The sequence below is a fragment of the Mycena indigotica genome (genome assembly GCF_014461135.1).
Source record: "Mycena indigotica strain 171206Taipei chromosome Unknown Mind.scaff0007, whole genome shotgun sequence".
Classification (NCBI taxonomy): domain Eukaryota; kingdom Fungi; phylum Basidiomycota; class Agaricomycetes; order Agaricales; family Mycenaceae; genus Mycena; species Mycena indigotica.
In genome coordinates this window covers 3,511,708-3,532,145 of record NW_023503006.1, presented here as the reverse complement: position 1 = coordinate 3,532,145, position 20,438 = coordinate 3,511,708, and the positions used below count along the sequence as shown (strand labels likewise).

Genomic DNA, 20,438 nt, shown 5'->3' with positions numbered 1-20,438 from the left:
TAGGACTTTAATTAGTTAAGACTAATGTGAACTTGCTACAAATGCACTTGAAAGTCTATAGATACTCATGTCCTTCAATGTTTAAAACAGATTACATAAAATGACTGCTTACTCTTATTGCATGACTACATACCCATAGGTCCGCAGGTAGCTGACCCAAGGGTCCATGGGTAAGTTTGACTCATGGGTTGGGCCAACCCATGCCATTGCCTAGAAAGTACCACCCTGATGGCCACAGGCTAATAGATTCCAGGCTGATTTGAGCTTAGAAAGAGGTAATCACACTCTTGCTGATTGCAAGCTCCGCATACAAGATTCATGTTAGTTTAGATTTTACAGTTATGATTTATCCCATTCCAAGCATAGTGTGGTGTGGCACCTATGAACCCAGTGGATATTTCACCTTAAGCTTCTGTGTGACACATTATATTCAAGTTGCTGAGAAAACTTATTATTGAATTATGCTAAAAGGAAAAAAATTCAGGAAAATTTAATAATTCCTGGATTCAAAGAGTGGCAGGAAATATTTTCAGTATTGGAGATTATTAGTGACAAATAGCCCTCAGCAATCTTGAACTGACCCTACTAAGCTCTATTTTTCTTTTTCTTTTTTATTTATTTATAAATATCAAGTTTTTCAGAAGTTCATATCACTAGCTGGAAGTGGCCAGTAAAACCTATTCATTTTTTAAAATATTCTTATTCATATTCAGTTCGAATGCTGTGCCATCTGATACAAAAATATAAATTCGAATTATTTCCTAATTAGGAAGTTCTTGGTGTCAGAGGCACCCAGAAATGTCAGAAATTGCCTTTCTGAGGCAGGATTTTGAGCAAAGTAGTGTGACATGCAAAAAAAATCGAATTTTATAGGCAGTATGATGTGTAATATACAAACTGAATAAAATGCTACACTGCAGCTACAGTAATCCCTCTCAGACATACCCACTGGTGATAATCTCTATTATGCTAGCAATCCATATATAGTCATATTGAATTGATCTGGGCCTTGGTTTTAGACTTTTAGTTTCAATTAATTTAGCTACACTCCCACAAAAAACAATAAGCTTGAAAGGAAAGAAAAACATATTGCTGGACAATTATGCTGCTCTGCAAAATAGATAGTCTGAGTGGAACTTGAGGTATATCATCGTTAGATCATGTGACCCTTTGAGGGAAAATTGACTCTTGTTTGAGGCTCACTTTGAGCAGCCTGAGAGCTTTTCTGTTCTAAACTTTGAATTTTCAACGTGTTTCCAACGAGTCATCCACAAGCACACTAGAAGGTGCATCACCAAGTCATGTTTTGGCTCCAGCCTGAGCTATGGCAGCATTCACGACCTGGTCGAGAAATGCACTGGGAATCGAAATTAATCGGTTGAAAATGAAGTTCCTCTCTACGAGTCACATCAATTCGAAGATCACGCCACCCATGTGCCGTTGTGATGCATCTCTTCATTTAGCTGTTAATCATCTACACTGCCTCTCTCCTCGTCCTCGACCTTGTTTGCCTTTCCAATCAGTCAATCGCCTTGATCCCATTCCGCCCGGGGTTCCAAATATCGCCACTTCGGCGCATTCAGCTGAGCTACCACTGATAGCCTCTCAGACCCCGTCTTCTTCGCGGCGTCTTGGGCCAGGAGCAGTATCTCGACTCCCAGAAGGCGAGAACTTGTTAATCATCGAGCTCAAACGCACCTACGGCTTCTGGCCTGGTCTCCTCCTCTTCATCTCTGTGAGAGCTTCTTCCACTTGTCGCACAATGCCCGATGATGTTGCCTATGCTGACTCAGGTTAGTCCTCGTATTTGTGTATTTGGCAGAGTGCATTTTGCTCGCCACCGGTACCTTGTTCAATTACTATGCAGATACGCAATCTCCTCCATGCGGACCGCGTGCTCCCATTCGACCTCCGGCGTCTTTCTCCGAGGTTTTTCGTCCGCCACAATACGAAGACAAGGCGTCACCTTCGCGGAACCGGCTGCCGGTTCCCAATCTGCCGCCAGGAACGTTAACATCAACGCTGCGAGACGAGTATTGGGTCATGATAATCGCAAGGGCTTCTTCAGGAACTACAATCCAAGTTTGAGTTCCGCGCTGCTCGGTCGAGAACTCGGTCTTCCCCTCATTGCACACCCATGGCCAAATCTTGACGGTCCGCCTCCGACCCGACCAACGGCACAACTGCACCGTCTGGCGTCGACCTCTGTCCAGCCCCCGGTCCGGAGCTCGGCAGCACTGCTTTGGCCTCTTCGTCACCCTAACTCTCCTGTCGCTATTCATGATGGCTCCGGCGCTCTGACACTCCTTGTCGGCCTCGGTGACTGCGAACATCAGGCCTGGCAGCGTTATTCTTAGAACTGACGACGGGCGAGTTGAAGTTACGCATTACACATTCTGCCAACGCCAACCGCAGACGAACCGACCTGACTGACATAAATGAAGTGAACCACCTGTCGACGTCGATCTTGGCCTCTCCGAGGTTCGCCGAGCACTGTGCGCCATGTCAGCCAGCTATCTGGCAGCTCGCTGATCGCCGTCCGCGGCCGAGTGTATTCTCTGTCTACTATCTATCTCGGTTTTCGACCCCGCACATTTCAATCAGTCCAAAGCCGCATGCAGATCGCGAAGCCTGACAAAGTTTGTATAGACGTATACGGGTTCTCAATCCTCGAGGCGGTGCCTGCCTGCGTACTCTAAATCCCGACATCTTCCCGAAAGCTTTCGCAAAAGGTTTCCAAACTTGGACTTCAATGCAGACTCAGGTATGACGGATTTGTATCGAGTCTGCGCTTTATTTGTCACTACCCAGCCTGAGATGGTTCAGGTCTCCATACCAGCTCTTCTACTCATACGCTCCGCCCTCCTCGGAACTGAGTCCAAGATCGTGCAAGCCGTTGGAACTGCAGTCCTTACTAGTAATCGGACGCGTTTTGGCTGCCGATCTCCGCGACATGTTACCCACGCTAAGTTTACCTCGATAATGAATGTCGACGACCACCATCAACATGAACCGTCCCGCAGAGCACCTGCATATGGCCGTCACGCAATTAACCGACTCTGGTCCATCAGTGGCCCGGCGCGGATCCGGCATCTACCTCCGCCTTCAACTCGAACAAAGGTGGTGCGAGTTTGGATTGGCAGATTAATTCAGCGCTGAGCACATTGCGCATCTAAAGCAGCCTTCGCGACACCTTCCTTTGGTAGCCTTTGCTTCTCAGGTATCATCAATTCATCTGCTAGTACCGGCGGCCCAGTTGGTCCACCTCCGTCTTTGCTTCACAGTCCTCCCGTAAGAGATAATCACAATGTTAATCGCAGGTGATCAAGACCCGGCCTATGACCTCATCCAAGTACACCTCCCGTTGGCTAGCTGAGTAGGCGCCAGCGCCCATGATGCCATCCCGTTGTGTACGCAAGCATCCAGCGGAAGCATTGGACTTACCAACTGCGCTCATCGGAGCATGGTGGAATACAAGCACAAGCACCGATGCGAGCAAGCCTGCGGTCCCGACCGCGTCGAAGGCCCTGATCGCGTTCCTTGAATTCATTCCCCCATTCAATCAGTGTCATTTGGATGAAGAAATCGCCAAGAACCACCACGCACAAGACGCCGCTGATCCGAGGTTCCGGCTCCCTCGCTTGGACCACAGGTCAGGCACCACCCAACGCGATGCCGGCGGCGAACGGCACGAGCAAACCCGGAGGCGATGGGAAAATCACCTGACATCCCTCGGCTATCAGATGATTATCATTGCCTATCTTCTTCCACTCCCTTTTCACTCGGAATATTGCGTATTCAGCAAGGTCGTGGAGGGTCATGGCCGTAAATTTGCAAAGCGCCCACTGAGTTTGGCGCAGGTGCGAGCCAATGAGGAGCGGTCTCAAAGCGATCTTTACCACCTGGGGCTCATCCGCTCCGACTCTGCCTCCGCCGTTTGTGGCGATAAGTAACTGGACTCAACGATCGTAATTTACTACCATATCAGCGCGACAACGGCATCCTCCTACCCAATGGGATGCCAGCGAGCGTGGGTGGGCGGCGCGGCGCCCACCGAGTTCCGCCATCCATTTATCCACTCATCCGTCAACCACTCGCTGATACTCTGCAGCTTCGTGCCAAAAAGCCAAATCTTTTGGCGCTGGCACCTGCACGTCGACACTTGATCGAAAGCACTGCCTGTCGTGTCCAACAAGCTTGCAAATGATGCGCCTCAGCGACGCGTCGGCCAGCTGCGCCTTGCAGCGCCTCTCGAGTTCGACTGCCAAAGAAAAAAAACCAAACGACCCACGACCCGCCCGCCCAGGCCCGCCACAAGCGCGCTACGTAATTATTGCCAAAATACCAGATGCGAATGATGAACCGACCTGGCCTCGATTTCTCCGTCGCACAGCTGTGAGTAATCGCAATCTCGCCCCTGAATTTTTGGGACTCGTGACTCTGCATCCAGGAATGCGTTGGTCTGCACTCAGCTTAGTGCGCCGCTCACCAGTGCAGCCCTGAAGGGAAAGATTTTACCTTTACCAACGCGCGAGCCGGGGTCCTTGCGGTCTCGAGCCAGCTCCGCATCGGCTTGCGCGCTCACTGCGGAGGCAGACCGCGCTCATTGGCCAGTGAAACGCCGTCTTTTCCTGGAAGCAATCTTATCTGTTATGCGCAGGCTAGCTAAATTAAAAAAGCATACAATATGCATGGGAGCCGAATTGTACCTCGCAAAATCTACAGCCGGAAACCCCGAGTTGGTCTCAATGTGCCTTTTGCGGTCGTGCTGACTACGGGCCTGAGTAAGCAGTGGTACCATCGACTTCCCCCGGTCTACGTACGACCCACCGGCGTTGGTAAGTGCTGCATCCCGGGCCCATTTGACTGAGATATCTTCCCAACTCAAACAACCCGTGTCACCATTCTTGATTGACTGTGCCGCTTTCTAGCCTATCCAATCGGCAAATCTCGTCCAGCGCGCTTCCGACGGCTCCGTTTCACCCACTGGGCCCCAGCCAGAGCCTGGGTCAGCCAATAGCAGCGACACAGGCACCCAGATGACCCTCGTTATTGTTGGGCTTTGCCTTTCACACCTCGCCACCGTCCTTCTTAGATGAACCCAGACCTCGACCTTGATGCTAGCTCCATCGCAAAGATTAATTGCGTCCGTTCGCGTTCTTCCTCGAAGTTGAAACACATGCAGATAACAGCTGTATCAGGTCTCAGAATGGCCGTGGTAAGAGATCAGCGCGCCGCAATTAAAGTCGAGCAACATCTTACTTTTTTTTAGGCTAAGCGTCCTGTGGATAGTATGGTTCAGCGCAACGTTAACCCATTGCGCAGCTACATCCAGACTGGGCAGCAGCGCCTCAACTGGGCATTGTTAGCTCAGACCCGAGGAGCAATTACAATCATCATTGAATGCAGGGAATGTCATTGATCTGTGCGACGTATTCGAATTCTTCATCGTGCATCGCGTCTGGTGTCCCCATCATTGACCTCGCCTGGCACATGACTCGGAGCTCCTGGGAGTCAGTGGGATGCACTGGCAACGATCGAGCGTGGCGAATGCATGCTTTCGCATGTGCGGCGCATGTCTTGGCGTGTGTAGCCTGAGGAGTCCTGAAGATATCGCGGTCGGGTCTTACCAGTGAGCACGCCCACAGTCATTAACCTCCAGAAGCCGCTTACGAGCAGCCAGTCCGGCTCCGCCCGCCACCGAAATCGCTTGTTTCATTGTTGTATCTGTCGCAAACAATTGCTCAGTGGAGCTCGCTGGGGCATGGAGCCCACGAGCCGATTCAAATAACACAAATGCATTGGCGAACGACAATATAGCGGCTAGAAGAAGCGAGTGCTGGGAGTTAAATTGAAATCCAGGACTCTGTGATGACAACATACCCAGTCTCCAGGCCAGCACTAGTCTTCATAAAAGTGGGTATATCGATCGCTTGCCTCTAGCGTTGATCTTCAATTTACAGTCTCCACAGGTCTCCACTGCAAGTGCGGAGCCAAGTAGTTGCCAACGCGACGGGCCCAATTGCTGAGTTCACCAGACATCAAGAAAGCGAGCGTCGAGAGGAGACATCAGGACTATTTTGAAGTAGAGCGTTCCAAAATTCCGCGAAACAGCCTGTATAACTTAGAGACAACTTGAAGATATAAGAACCGAGATGCACCTTGTATTTGCCAGAAAGCAAGCCCCGTAGGTCAAAAGACTCATCTAGCGGACATCAGCGCCTCGTATTGCCCCCAGCAGCTAGTTATTTGTGAATGTGGGTCGAGAGAGAAAACTACGGAAGTGGCGGTGCGCTTCATCTGATGTGACTTGATGTGACTCGGATTCGGGTTTTCGACCGCGTTCACAGGATGGAAAAATAGCCAGACTCGAGTGACTTCCATCCTCAGTGCATTACTTACATGTTCAATTCTCGCACCAGAATACCTATCATACACGCGACAAAAGTTTTGCGCGATCACGGGACCGCGCCGGGATCGATAAGTTGTCGTGCATTGAAAACCCTTGCGCGAAACCATACATATACAGAAGCGGTTCTATCTCCAGTCGTGGTTTGTGTCTTAGATTGAGCTTATACAATCAAATTTGATACTTCTCCCTCCCAGAACCACTGCCCGATCTGTTTTCCATAGCTCCACTGCATCCACTCGCTAACGCCGCGATCTGCCGCGTATCGATTCATACGAGTGCACTCTTTGGGATTGAAATTGTGATACAGGTAGGTCTGCCTACAGGAAAACACGTTGACTTGATATTTTTTCTGCGCCTAAGCCTAATCCAGCTATCGTTCGTTCATTGCTGGTTGTTTCCAATGCGAGGTACATGTGCTCCCACCATCGACATCGATACCTACGTGGGAGAAGCTAGTAGCTGAGTTTGTTTTGAGCCGACAGTATCAATACGTCTATGTCTCTATAACTGGGGTCTGGCTCGGGAAAGGGAAGAAATGCGATGCTGGGTGTGATGTACGATGTGATGATGATGCTGGGAAGAGAGAACTAAGTAATGCAGACAGGACAAGCAAAGAACGGGATGCGGGGGGTTCGTTGTCGTTAAAGGAGAAGATGAATGATGGATTCGATGCCAATGCAGGGGATGATATGTCTAGTGTCGTGAGACTGGGAATGCTGAGATGGGGTCGTTTGTTCGCCGCAGTGGGACGAGACATTTTTGGTTGTTTCTGGGCGAAGTACCAAGCTTCGGGTTTTCATCGAAGTCGAGGGAAAAAGACAAAATAACAGTTGGTTGACTGAGAATACGGTGTGAACATCTTGGATGTTGTAAAACAAGAGACACACCGAGAAATCTGAGCTTGGCTCTGGCATGCTCAAGACATCAAAAAAAGAGGGACAGAAGTTCGGACCCTAACCGCGCATCTAGAGCGCAGCACGGGCCTGGGCCACATTGGAGCTTGAAGTGGGCGACCAGCTCATAATATTGCGGTTCTCGATGCGACGACGGAGGAACTGCGAGAAATCGAGGTCCTCGTCGCGGTAAGCATGAGCGGCTGGAACACGCCAAACAGCGGGGGCAGACCCGGAATGAACCGAAGAAGAAGACCGTCGAGGAAATGCTGGGCGAGAAATCGGACGATGAGTGTGGTTGGTATTGCTTCCGGAGCGAGATACTGCGCGATGCAACGTTGCAGGAGCACTAACTGGCGGATCTTGTTCTCGTTTGCGCTCACAAGAGGGTGTGGGCGATGGAGTTTGTAAGCCAGCTGTCGATTTGATCGTTCGAGGCCGACCTCTCTCTAGTTCTGGCACTGAAGCGTCCAACTGCTGCTTCGAGACGCATAAGGTCTTGTCAGGTATGAATCCGACAACCTTGTTGACAGGAATAAGTTGACCCGAACCAGGTTCTGGGGAGCGAGACTCATTGTCTCGACCGGAAGCGACGGTGCTAGCCCTTCGGCGGGGACCATTATATGCGATGGGAAAGAATGGCAATGGCGGCGTAGGCAGTGCTACACTTTGTGGGATGTGGGCGGGGGAGGGTGGCCTGGACCGTCTCGAAGACGACGGGGGTCTAGAACAGGCAATGGATAGAGCAATGGCCGAAGCTGGACTTCATGTTGGTCGGTATGTGGGGCTGCCGTGACTGAGCTTGAGGAATAGTCGTTATAGTGTGTTGGCGGAGAGAAGGGTTCCATTTCGAAAATGAGGTCGGGAGAGAGTGGCCGACTCGAGACCGAAGGGCAAGAGACGGACCTCGACTGGTGGGGAATGTCTATGGGAGCGGATGGGCGGTGGGGGTGGAAGAAGAATGCTTCGGTGCGAGGAGTGTCCATCGTCAAAACGCCGTCTACGCGAGTGGCTTTTTGAGTGTCGTCTAAATAGGTGTCAGTCAGCGAGCAGCGAGCAAGGCTGGAAGCGAAGACGCACGGGTGGGAGGGCGGTGACCACTCGTTGAAGGAGTGGGTGATACACGACTGTGTGGAGGTGGTGGGAGGAGACAAGAGGAATATAAAGGGCTGTGGCATCCAGCCAGATGTAATAAATTAAGATGTGATCGAAGGCCACTCTGCTTCCGCTGTCTGTCCAAAAATGTGTGTTTTCCACGGCTTACTTGCTGATGGCCATGCGTCCACTGCGCGACCTACTTCATCAAAATGAGACCGGGAGTTGGGGTGCTACTCGTCAGGTCTTACTGAGCTGAAACTAATTGCCACGCAAAAAGAAAAGAAGACGCACTTGAAATGTGGCGTTTGAACTCCGCTGTCGGACTAGGTAATAGGTAGTTGGCTTTCCGTCCTACACGGGAGCCTCTAGCTCGCTCGTCCTCCGTCGGCCGATTTGCAGAGTTGTACACATAAAAAAAAGAAGCGTTGCCGAAAGAAGAAAACTGTCAGAAAAGGAAATACCGACGGCATGACATCAGTGCACGTCACAGCTTTCAGCACTCATCTTGTTTGTCTCTCTCCACCATGACCCACTCTGTAAACGTACGTTGAAACCGTCGACTGTGGCACCCAGTCTCTCACTACTCCGTAGGTTTCTGGAATCTCCAGCGCCACCACGGAAGCCAATGTCCACGATTTCTTCACGTACGCGTGCCTTCAATCTCATCGCGACTAAATCTAATCCATTCCCATCGCTCAGCTTCTGTGGAAAGTACGTGCTGTGCTCTCCATTCTTCAATGCAATGCTCATTACCCAGGATCGATAAAATTGACTTTCATGGGACCACAGCAACGATACACTTTGAAAAGTCTTCGGCCGCTAAGACGGCAGTAATGGTGGACCTTCCCTTCCATTCACACCCGCGATGACTTCTGATCTTCCCTGCTAGCTGAACGGCGGTACTCTTGACGGCGCAACCCTCACCGTAACCTCCGACAAGGAGCACGAAGACGACCACACCGACGATTCTCATCCCATCCAGCAGTCCGACAAGCCTAGAGCTGGCAGTGCGTCATTGCCATTTACCCTCCTTAGCAACCGCATTAATTAATGCACAGTTGCTGCCGAGTATCTGGCTAAAGGCTACATCTTGGGCGACCACATCCTTACACGTGCGATCGACATCGACAGTAAGAACGTCAGTCATAATCGGCACATCACGCTAACACCCTGCAGACAAGCAAGGCATCTCGAAGAAGTTCCTCTCGTATCTCTCCTCGGTCGACAGTGCTGTCGGAGCCAAGGCGTTGGGCCAAGGCCAGACCTTATCAGGCAAGGCCACGGAAACAGTGACAACGGCGACGCAGCAAGCTAAAAGTTTCGACGAGCAGAAGGGCTACTCTAAGAGCGCTACCGATGTACGTAGCGCGTGCAACTGTCCCCCCGTTACCACACTTTTTACTCTCTTTTGGTTCTTGTCCTCGTTTCGGCGATTGGTACTGACGTTTTTTTTCTTGCTTCAACCTTTCCTTCCTTGTTCATTCAACGCACGTTTTCCTGATAGTTCTTCAACCAGTACTACTACAAGGCACTCTCGTCGCCATGGGGAGCCCGCGTTCGCGACTTCTACACCACCACGTCGAAACAGGTGCTCGATATACACGAGGAGGCCAAGCGTATCCATGCAGAACATCAGACCACGACGGCTAATGCACCGGCCGCAGCCCCTGCTCCCGCGTCAGAAGAGAAGAAGACTGCATGATAGGTAAAGAAACGGACGGACTGGTTATTGTACTGTCGTTGGTATTGACCGAACGCTGTAATTTTCCAATGAATTCAAGAAGAAACATGTACTGTAAATCTATTCGTGCCTTGCTCAACTCCGGATTCAGTTTTGTAACGCGCTTTATCAGCTGCAGAGTCGCTCTCAATGCAACAATAAAAAGAGAAATATACTCCAATCTCCAATACCGAACCCTCACACCCACTGGAGGAATATCTTGCGTCTCTCCACTCGTGAGTCGTGGACAGATCCGCGTCGCACGAATAAAGACCTTCATCCTCCTTGTTGCAGACTCGGATGTGTAAACTATGATATTCATTATCAATTCACAAACTGACCAAATGGCATATCGTTGCGCTGTTCCCACCTGACCTATTCCAAGTTCATCATTTGCAAGGCCTCCCAGTCGTCCAACCCGAAATACGACGGCAACTTTTCCCAGAAAATGTTGCGAGCAGCTTCAAAGACTTCTTTAGCTTCGCCCACACAGCTCTCACACATCTTCTCATCCCATGTCCTATTCCACCCACCCAATACCGCAACCACGAAATCGGTATTCGGTAACAGCGCCATCAAGAGCTCTTTTCTTTCGGAGCTGCAACGTAACTTGCTCGTGCATCCGACCCATGAGATCCCAGAATTCGCGCTTAGCCATTCAAGTTTCAATGGGGCGTTGTTGAAGGAGCGGAGGATCTCGATATATGCTCTCAAGCAAGCGGCTCGGTCTTGTATGTTGTCCAGCTTGACCAAATTATGGTCATGGATCTAGGAAACAGCGAGAAATGAAATGATAACTTGAATGAGTGCCGAGGTCACATACCCCTTCCGGATAGTCGATGAGATGGTAGAACGCGCTAGGTAGGATCGAATAGCCCGAGTTCTCTCGCCAGATTGATGATCGGGTTGGACGACTGGGAGGCCTTGCAAATGATGAACTTGGAATAGGTCAAGTGGGGTCAACGAATAAGCACTGGTTTGGCGAGAGCTTCGATAATAGGGACACACTCTTTGGGGAAAATAACGCCAAGAAGATGCTCCCAGTCCTGACTCTCGTCTCTCAGGACCACGATAGGACACTCTTTTGACAGCGGCTCGTCCAAAGGCAACCGTGACGGGACGGAAAACATTTGGCGGAAAACAGGCGAGTGTAGGGCGAGTATTGATTTGCTCAGGCAGAATTGAGTTTGCTGAACTTGCAAGATAATGTTTCCGTCTTCGAACCAATAGTCCTTCGAGCGATTAATTATGAGCGTGTGGTCGTCTTTGTTCATTCTGTGGGGGTGGTTCTGAAGCCGACATGAGGTTTTCTAGCTACGCTGTGACAGGTGTTACGCTGTGACAGGTGCGTAATTTCATAGCACCGAGTAGCACCGAATGTTATTAAACGCGAGCTGTACTGTAGGTTGTATATTTGTCGAATTCCGTATGCACTTTTGTACGTATTGCGAGCGTGTTCAAACGAGAAACTATTCGAAGTCCATCTTTTGCAAGGTCTCCCAGTTGTCCAAGCCAAAATAGGATGGGAGCTCCTGCCAACAGTCTTGGCGAGCGGCTTCGTATACTTCCTTTGCTTTCACCGCACAGCTTCTACACATGTTCTCCTCCCACTCTTCGTTCCAGGTATCCAATATCGAGGCAACGAAATCACTATCCGAGTCCGGCAGCAACGCCACCAAGGTCTCTTTTCGCTCCGATCCGCACTTCAATTGGGTCGTACACCCATCCCATAATATTCCAGATTTGGGGTTCAACCACTTCGATGGGGTCTTGGTGTAATAGCGGACAATCTTGATATATGCCTTCAAGTAAGCGAGCTGATCCTGTTCGTCATCCAGCTTCATCAGATTATCCTTTTGCATCTGAAAAAAGAGTTTTAAAAGAAGCTAATGAGAGAAGCGAGCCAACTGACCCCTTCCCGACTGTGGATCAGAAGATAAAATGCGCTGGGCACTGGCAGGATCGAATACAGGCCGAGTTCGCGAGCCAGATTGATGATTGGAATACACACTTCAGCTATTTTGGTGCCCTTCGGTACGGAGAGGTTGGTCCAAGATGGTGATATTTCGTCGAACTTTACAAGGCTGGTGGGAAACTCGTTCTTGAGAAGCTGCAGACACTGTTGTCGAAAAGTAGCGAGGTCGTACTTCTTGCTGAGACGAGAAACCGCACAGATTTGAGAGACTGAGGGAGGAACGAGGGTAAAACAGCTATGGGCGTTGGGCGAATAAGAAGTGGTTCAAGAAGAGCTTGAAGACTATAGCGACGCGCACTTTTTTGGGGAAAACAACACCAAGAAGATGCTCCCAGTCCTCGCTATCGTCTGGGCCACGCTAAATGGCCGCGACACGGCCGCAGGGCCGCGATTGCACAGCCACATGGCCGCAGGGGGGCCGTACGGACGCCTCTGCCTCATTGGGGCATAGAGCTGAGTGTTGGTTGGTTAAAGGACACGTGTAGTACTCAAATATATCAATCGGCACTCAGTTTGGTGCAGAGAGACAACTTAAGTGTGGACTTGTCGCGGCCGTACAGCGGCCATGTCGCGGTCTTGCGGCCAACTTCGTGTGGCTGTACCTCCATGGCCGCAGCCATTGAGGATTTTGTCGCGGCCCCGCAGCGGCCGTGTCGCGGCCGTGTCGCGGCCATGCTGCGGCTCTGTCGCGGCCATGCTGCGGCCATGTCACAGGCCGCGATACCAGTCACACTGCCGCGCCGACGCAGCCCACTGGCACACTTCAAGTTGTCACGAATATACCATTGCTCGTATACACCAACAATCAGCTTGAAGCTGAGCCACAGGCAGGTAGTGAGTATTATTCGTCGACAGATACTCTCGTAACTTCTTTGACGTTTGCACAGCCGCTTAGCGCTTCTTTCTCTCGTTCATCGTCCATCGCCGCCGACGAGGACAATTTTCTACGCTGTCATAGTCCAAATGGCCGAGCCAATACTGTGGTTTCTTGTGGCCTCAAACACGATATTGCTTTCCATTCTGGCTTCCGCGTACCTCCCTTGGGTGATCTCTGCCTACCAGTCAACGGTCGTCATATTCTCAACGGTTTTCACAACTCGTGCACTGTCCTTCATCTACGGTGGAGCTCTAGCTCTCTGTGCATTCTACCTTTGGAATCTGCAAGCAGCAGTTCAAGAACTTGAAGATGAGATTGAAAAACTCAAAGCTAAGAAGAAGAAGCCGATCCTTCGACCGGCGTATGGTGTTGATGGTGCGTGCGACCGGCTTCAAGCGATGTAAATAGTCTCACATAGCCATGCAGGTAACCTGGTGGCCATGGTTCGCGCTCGGGGACAACAGCAGCCTACTAGCGGCGTCACAGGTTATACTCCAGCCGCGTTCAAGTTCACACTAAACTGACATTGAAACTCAATAGTAACACGCCGCGCAACTATCGCACGACCATCTCTCAGTACAACGCCCGCAGTAGCCCCTTCCAGTTCTTCACCCACGCCTGTGTCAACAACCATACCCGCACCGCCGCTCGCTTCCTTCCAGCGCCGTGCGGCTTCGGAATGGAATGGGTGGCCGGATGGCCCTACTGAATATAGCCTCTCGCGGCCAGAGCTGACAACGCCCGGGGCATTTGACGTGTTCTGGGTGCTGGAATCGCTTCCTAGCGTTCGTCGAGGCTCTATTCATTCACCCACACTCCTATCCGGCAAGAAATTTCGTTCAAAATGTCGTGGGACGCTGATTTGCGGTGCTTCACGCTGCGCTTATGGCCTACGCATCGCTCCTGACTCGACAATGAAAGGAATTACCCGGCAGCTGAAACAGGTTTGCCTCTGCGGACATGCACTATATCATGCCGCCTGTGGAGTTGAGCTCAGCGTTGTGGTTTTTCGGGGCGGTGCGAGCCTGACAAATCATGGAAACCACACACATGGCAAGTATTCTCATCGTCTTTTACTTCCATCCGATGGCCGTACGACCCCAAATTTGGTCGAACTTACGGGCGATGACTGTTCATCGGCCTTTCCGGGTTTATGGCGCCAGCTCAACTCTACTAATAAATTGGAGAACGATGAATGTGAGTAGTTCTTTGGCCTATGTGTTATTTGACACACCACCTTTCAGCTATTCAAACACGCATGCAAGATGATCCGTCAGAACTTGAGGAGGAGGAGGATATTGTTGGACCTCAAGGTATGCGATGCTCCCCGTTGAAAATTCAGTGTTTCTGACTGTTCGAACTTAGAGTGGGATGAAGCAGAGCAGCATGAGCTGGATGACGACCCTGACGCAGACACAGGCGACGCCGAATAGCGGCTGCATGTAGTTTGAAGATCCAATCTGATGTTTTTTGAAAATCCCCCTGAGCAAATCTTTGTGATATTTTCCGTCTTTTTCACCGTCAACCAGTATACAAGATGGAGTTTATGGTATGCACAATTGGCTCTATTCTCAGCGGCTAACACTTGTATCAGAATAGCATCGGACGACTTATCCAGCAAGTTGTGGGTATTAAACGCCGTCGAAAACGATCGGACAGCACCTCCGACAGGTCTGCAAGCCTCGAATCGACAGGAAGTGAAGTGGATGGTATACCTGTTGGTATGTTCAGCTCTCGGGTGCCAGTTTGTGCTTCCTACGCATCCGTAGTTGATGAAGAGGACCTTGGAGTGGGTGTACAACCGCTTGTCGGGAAAGATGGCAAGATTTTCGCATATACTGGAGTGAGGCTTGGACATCCTGCAGGTGCGAAACCTTTCATATGCCATGATAGCTTCTTATTAACTTTCTAGGAATCATTTTGACACAGGCCGCGGATTCGCGCCATAAGCGTCAGCACGTCGCAGCTGAGAACCGGAGCACGGACAAATTGCTCCGCGGGAGTCAACTCCCAAGTGCTGCCTCTACCCACCCTCGTCGCTCAACCAGTCCTACGCCAGCCCAACGCGAGCGTATTCCGTTACCACCGGCACCAAAGCAGCATGTTCCGCGTTCCCAACACCCTGAATCAGAAGTAAAACCCGATGCGTCGCAGGATGAACGACTCGAAGCGCTTGTCCAGAAGCACAACTGGGATTTTTGGCCCGAAGGAGACTGGGCTGCAGATTATCCATTAGAGATGGTGACGGAATTCAATTTGCGGGTGAACTGGGCTTTCGAAACGCTGGGCAGTAGCAAGGGTGATACCTCCGCAGAATCCTTCCCAGACGGAAAGCTTACTCGACGGCGGTGTCTTGGTTACGCAAAATGCAATAACGGTAACTGCAAAATCATCGTGCGGCCATTGACGAAGAAGCCCGCACGCGAGAGACAGATGCGAGCGGGTTGTGCCTGTGGTGCTGAGCTTCAATGGCACCAATGCGGCAAAATTTCACGGTACTGGATCTATCGGGACGGTGTACACTACGAGAACACTTCACATGGCCATCCTCATCCCCCAAACGAGAAGCGCCTAACACCAGCGCAAACGGTAGATTTCACCAACTTTGTCCGCGACTATCCGACTGCAGGGCCTGCCCAACTATTGGCCGGCCGTCCTGGTGTTGGTGGGCCAGGTCCCTCAGTCTCCACCATTAATCCACTCCTTCTTAATCAGCAGCGTACTGCCTACGAGAAGCGCAAAGCAATTGACAAGCTGCAACCTGGAATCAAGACACAAGATAAGCACTTCGAACCCGAGATGGCCAAATTCCGCGCAGCGCACCCAAGTTGGACAATCAATGTGCATTACAACCGAGATTTCAAGGTTGTTGTTCTCCAATCCCCCTTCATGCGTCGCCGCTCAGTCAAAGGTCATATCGAAGAGGATGCACTAAATGGTGTTGTCTCGGACGCCGCTCACAACTACTTCAAGGGCGATAAGAACTATCTTATTGTCAGCTCGGCATATGAGCCGGAGTTTCTCAAGTCTTATGTGCCCTTGGTAATGACGTTTAGTCACGGTGCAACGAGCAAGCATTACTTGCTCCACTTTCGTCAACTTTTGAAGGGTATCGAGGAGGAGTATAGGCTTCGACATCCCGGAAAACCTATTCCTTCTTATTTGATTGCCAACGTGAGATTTCCATGTGGCTGCCACTTTGTCTGATTTTGTGTTAACCAGGTCCTGGACTTCAGCGAGGCGGAGCGCAATGGATTACTCGATGCACTTGTCGAGTTTCTCTTTCGGCAACCAGACAACAACCGAACTCAGACAGAACTCCGGCAAGATGCACAAGGTCTTGTCAAGGGCTGCGAGCGACATTTCCGAGAGCAAGTTGAACGAGTCAGCAAAATCAGCCATGTCATTACGCCAACTCAGCGCCCGCACTTCCAGAACCGTGTTCACGAGTTGCTGAGCTGTGCGACAGGGAACATTTTCCGTCAGAAGGCCGCCGAGATTATCGAAGATTTCCCCCGAGTCAAGCCCTGGCTATTGTGGTGGATGCGTCCAGAGCATGCATCCATGCTGTTCCGCTCCGAGCTGGCAATGGATACAAGTCTCTTCTTTGACTTGCCAGCGACAACAAATGCAGAGGAGGCAATGCATCACCGACTTTACAGTATGATCAAGAGAGGAAACAATATGTTTGAGGGGCTGGAGGGTCTGGTGCGGGCGGCAGAGTTGTTGGAAGAGAAGTATCTGCATGCGAAGCGTTGGTTTCTGAGTTAAATCTGAGACTGATTATCTTATCTTCTCCCAGATGGCGGCAAAATCTACTACGGAAGTGACCCCAGACATTGGAAGGCAACATCAAATATTTACGGGCGTACCCATCACTCTCGAGGCCATGTTTCCACGGCAGCTGAGCGTGCGGATGCCCGTCCTCCCGATCGTGCTGCTGACCTGGTGCCCGAGACACTGCATGCATCATCTCATCGCCAGCCAGCACCAGTATCAAACTCAAAGCTGACCTATCAGCTATCCTATCCCTGGTTTAACAACTCTTGTTGGTTGGACTCTGGCCTTACGGCGCTGTTCGCTGTTGCTGCACGTGACTCTACTGCACTCGAAAAGCATCTAGCTTCACTTCCCGATAACCAACCGCTGAACTGGCTGCTGCGTGTTCTTCGACGGCATGTATCAGAAGCTGGTAATGATCAGCTGACATCGCCGGAGCTGGCCAGTGCTCGAAATGACTTTCGCCGACAGATGGTATTATCTCCAATTATCATTGGGTTAACATCTGAGGAGCAATGGTATACGCCATTTGTATGTACCACTTTTCACAAATCATGCGTGAAATCTGACCGGACACTAGGGATGGCTTTGGGAAGCCACAACACATCATGTCGCAATGAAAGCTGATAACGCTGAGTCGGCACCGCTTGCCCGGGCCATTAATTTATTTCGCGTCCAAGCTGTTTTGTTGCGGATGTGTTACGGTGACCCTGATTCCCCTACTCATGCCCAAACACACTGGCTCGTTGACACACCTGCAGCCAGAAATGAAATTCAGCTGCTCAACCACCAATTTGAGCAATTCAACGGCAAAATAACCAAATGGTTTAACCAGGGCTTCCTCAATTCAGGCTCCTGGGAGGATGGCAAGTGTTGGCGCTCTGTCGATGGAGAGTACCTCTGTGGTGGCATCACCATATCCCATTCCTATGTCCTGTCGATTCCACTCATCTTCGTCATCGAGGTCGTGGAGCCGGATCAATACGATTGGCATATTCCGGCCGAATTGCACCCCTTTCCGGACACCAAACAATCCAAACTTAGCTCCGCGGGGGTTAGATATGAACTCATATCGCACATTTACACCAACGGCTCCCACTTCATGACTCGCTACTTATCTCCAAATGGCCGGATCTTTGACTACGACGGAATGAAGAACGGAGGACGGGCAATACAAGTTAGTGGCTCAGTCCAGCGTCATATGACTGGCGCGTTCTCGAAGCTGAAAGGAATCCCGCCAAATTATGAAATTTCCGGATTGGTTTATCGCCTGGTCGGCGGCGAACCGGCTCAGCGGCTGTTCCGTGCCGAGCGCAAAAAGAAGTGGACGAATGGGCTGCACTGTACGTTTGACCCAGAGTCGGAGACATTCATCAAAGCAGGATTCCCGCAATCGGACCATCTTCGCTTAGACAACACTGAACGGGTTTGGCATCAAGGACGTCAACTTGTGCGATACAGCGAATACACCGAAAACCCACAACAATCCGAGTTGCCCCCTTCAAAGCCGCGAAAGTCGAAAAAACAATCAAGGGGTGATGCCTCGGAGGACGAGGAGGAGCTCTCGGCGCCATCCGATCCAGAATCAGAAGCATACTCCGTACAGCCCGACGATGAGCCGGCGCCGGCCTCGAGCTCCGATGAAGCCGACTCTCGGTTGGGCCGGGATGAAATTGACGAGGCATGGGGCCAAATCTCCTGCATATGCGGCTCCGATGCAGACGAGGAGCCGTCAGACGCTCCGCGTCGCCTTATTCAGTGTGAAGTGTGCCAAAATTGGTCACACCGGCGGTGCTTATCATCAATAATCACCGACTGGACGCAAGCGCAGTTCAAATTGCTGTGCCATGTATGCGCGGAGAGCCGCCCTGCTGCGTTTGTTGTGTATGTGTGCCTGCACCTCATTTAATATTCGCTTATGTTCATCTTCTAGCCCTGGCCAAGTTCGGTTGCAACGCCAAAATCTGACTACTCCTCCCGCTGAAACACTGTGGGCCGCAGCGGAATGCCTCGGATTCGACATCAATCGATACCAGATGGAATACCTGTGGCGCTGGCTGCCACAAGTAGAGTGGGTTGACGGAGGTGATCCACCAAAAGAGAGCTTTTATCGGCCATACGATGATGTGCATATGACAGCTGCACTTGAAATTGCTCAGGTAAGTTTCAATACATGTTTTGAGCCCACTAACAGCGACCACAGATTGCTCGTTTAAGGGTCCCGTTGACCCTTAAACCAGCGCAAGCCGATAAGGACACCCTCAACCATGCTCTTTCTCTGGTATGCGCGCTGGCTACTCCTCAGATTGTCGACATAGTCAACACCCAGCCGCCATCCCATCCAGTAGCTTTGGATTTTGATGAAGACCACGCTAATATGCCGGATGGCATTGACCTCGATGAGCGCTGGCTCGAGCGGCACGGCATCGTTTCCTCTGGCCTTGATCCGGGACTTTGGGCAACCTTCGATGACCCCATCCATATTCTTGCTCGGCAACGACAAGCTGGTCAGGTTTCTGGCTCGTGGGAACGCGCATTGACAATGGCCGTCACGCTCTGGATTTCGCTCTGCATCCAACACAGCCTAGGAGAAGACTGGGATCTTAGCGGCAACACCTATCTTGAACTTCGATCTGGCGGCCTCTACGAGGATTGGGACTTCAAACGGCTGCGGCGTGCAATCAGTGAAATGAAGAATATGTCAATTGGCTCTTACGACGCTGTCTTGTCCCAAGTGCGGTGGACGCAATCCACTGAGGTGGTATTCTTCGACCGGAGTTTGGTCTACCGTGGGCTTATCACGGCCGATCGCTCTTCAACTCCGCTGGTTTACAATGGTCTCCTTGTCTTACGTGAGTCGGACCTGCCCGATATCGAAGGACACAACAATTTGGCTAAGAAGCGAGCAAGGTTTGACCTACCACCGGCCCACGCCGACATGGATTCTGGCACAGGTGCAAAGATGAAGCCTGGTGACGCAACCCGCAGACGCGCGGATAGTTCGGAAGCGGTCGATAACGAGGTATGGCTTTCCTGTACCCATGGCCAACTGCTCACGGCGACTATAGCCTCCACAGAAGCGTCGCCGTCAGGCCCGGGCCACGGGTCCGGATGCAGCACCGACTGCTCCTCCGGCGCCATCGGCGAACACAACTGCAGCAGCAAAGAGCGGACGCCGCGGGCGCAAGAAGCGAGATCCCATGGATTGGGACATGCTAGTCGGGGGGAAGAGAATGACAGCATATGAATATGCGGCTGCGTTTCCTACACAATTTGAGGAAAACGGCCCATTCCACCAGTATGCACAATACCTGAAGTAGATTCTCTGCGATAAATGATTATATTGGTCAAATATTGGTAGTATACAAAACTATAAACCGCCCCGGGCCAAAGTTGCAGCGCAGGCGGCAGCGTGACAGGAGGCTGCGGCCATGCTGCGGCCATGTCGCGGCTGTGTCGCGGCCCTGCAGCGGCCCTGTCGCGGCCCTGTCGCGGCCCTGTCGCGGCTGTCGCGGCCATTTCGTCTAGCCCCTATCGTCTCCGGGAAGAACCACAACCGGACAGTCTTCAAGTAACAGCTCGTCTTGAGGCAGCGGAAGAGTAAACAGGTCGCGAAAGATGGGCGAGTACATGGAGAGGATCGATTTGCTCAGGCGGAATTGGGTTTGTTGAACTTGCAAGAT

At 51.2% G+C, this 20,438-nt stretch overlaps 5 protein-coding genes across 5 annotated transcripts; 3 read left to right on the top strand and 2 right to left on the bottom strand.

Annotated features, from left to right (window-relative positions):
- Positions 1-8,927: 8,927 nt before the first annotated feature.
- Positions 8,928-10,105, top strand: MIND_00882700 (RRM domain-containing protein; the record flags this gene model as incomplete). The annotated part of the gene is made up of 8 exons (XM_037365481.1): positions 8,928-8,945; positions 8,995-9,047; positions 9,103-9,114; positions 9,161-9,239; positions 9,293-9,410; positions 9,462-9,533; positions 9,580-9,761; positions 9,908-10,105. 8 exons carry the CDS (start codon positions 8,928-8,930, stop codon positions 10,103-10,105), a joined length of 732 nt encoding a protein of 243 aa, XP_037218723.1.
- A 393-nt stretch (positions 10,106-10,498) lies between these two features.
- Positions 10,499-11,433, bottom strand: MIND_00882600 (BTB domain-containing protein; the record flags this gene model as incomplete). Its single annotated transcript, XM_037365480.1, has 3 exons — positions 11,132-11,433; positions 10,947-11,061; positions 10,499-10,891 (listed from the first exon to the last, which is right to left on the bottom strand). The coding sequence occupies exons 1-3, from the start codon at positions 11,395-11,397 to the stop codon at positions 10,499-10,501; spliced, it is 774 nt and encodes a 257-aa protein (XP_037218722.1). The 5' UTR covers positions 11,398-11,433.
- Positions 11,434-11,592: 159 nt separating this feature from the next.
- On the bottom strand, positions 11,593-12,503 carry MIND_00882500 (BTB domain-containing protein; the record flags this gene model as incomplete). Its single annotated transcript, XM_037365479.1, has 3 exons — positions 11,593-11,985; positions 12,036-12,333; positions 12,397-12,503. The coding sequence occupies 3 exons, from the start codon at positions 12,501-12,503 to the stop codon at positions 11,593-11,595; spliced, it is 798 nt and encodes a 265-aa protein (XP_037218721.1).
- Positions 12,504-13,061: 558 nt separating this feature from the next.
- Positions 13,062-14,408, top strand: MIND_00882400 (uncharacterized protein; the record flags this gene model as incomplete). Its single annotated transcript, XM_037365478.1, has 5 exons — positions 13,062-13,350; positions 13,402-13,461; positions 13,516-14,172; positions 14,220-14,288; positions 14,341-14,408. The coding sequence occupies 5 exons, from the start codon at positions 13,062-13,064 to the stop codon at positions 14,406-14,408; spliced, it is 1,143 nt and encodes a 380-aa protein (XP_037218720.1).
- A 104-nt stretch (positions 14,409-14,512) lies between these two features.
- Positions 14,513-20,075, top strand: MIND_00882300 (uncharacterized protein; the record flags this gene model as incomplete). The annotated part of the gene is made up of 10 exons (XM_037365477.1): positions 14,513-14,524; positions 14,570-14,696; positions 14,745-14,840; positions 14,888-16,149; positions 16,198-16,729; positions 16,778-17,286; positions 17,336-18,639; positions 18,689-18,914; positions 18,959-19,777; positions 19,824-20,075. 10 exons carry the CDS (start codon positions 14,513-14,515, stop codon positions 20,073-20,075), a joined length of 5,139 nt encoding a protein of 1,712 aa, XP_037218719.1.
- Between the last annotated feature and the right edge of the window lie 363 nt (positions 20,076-20,438).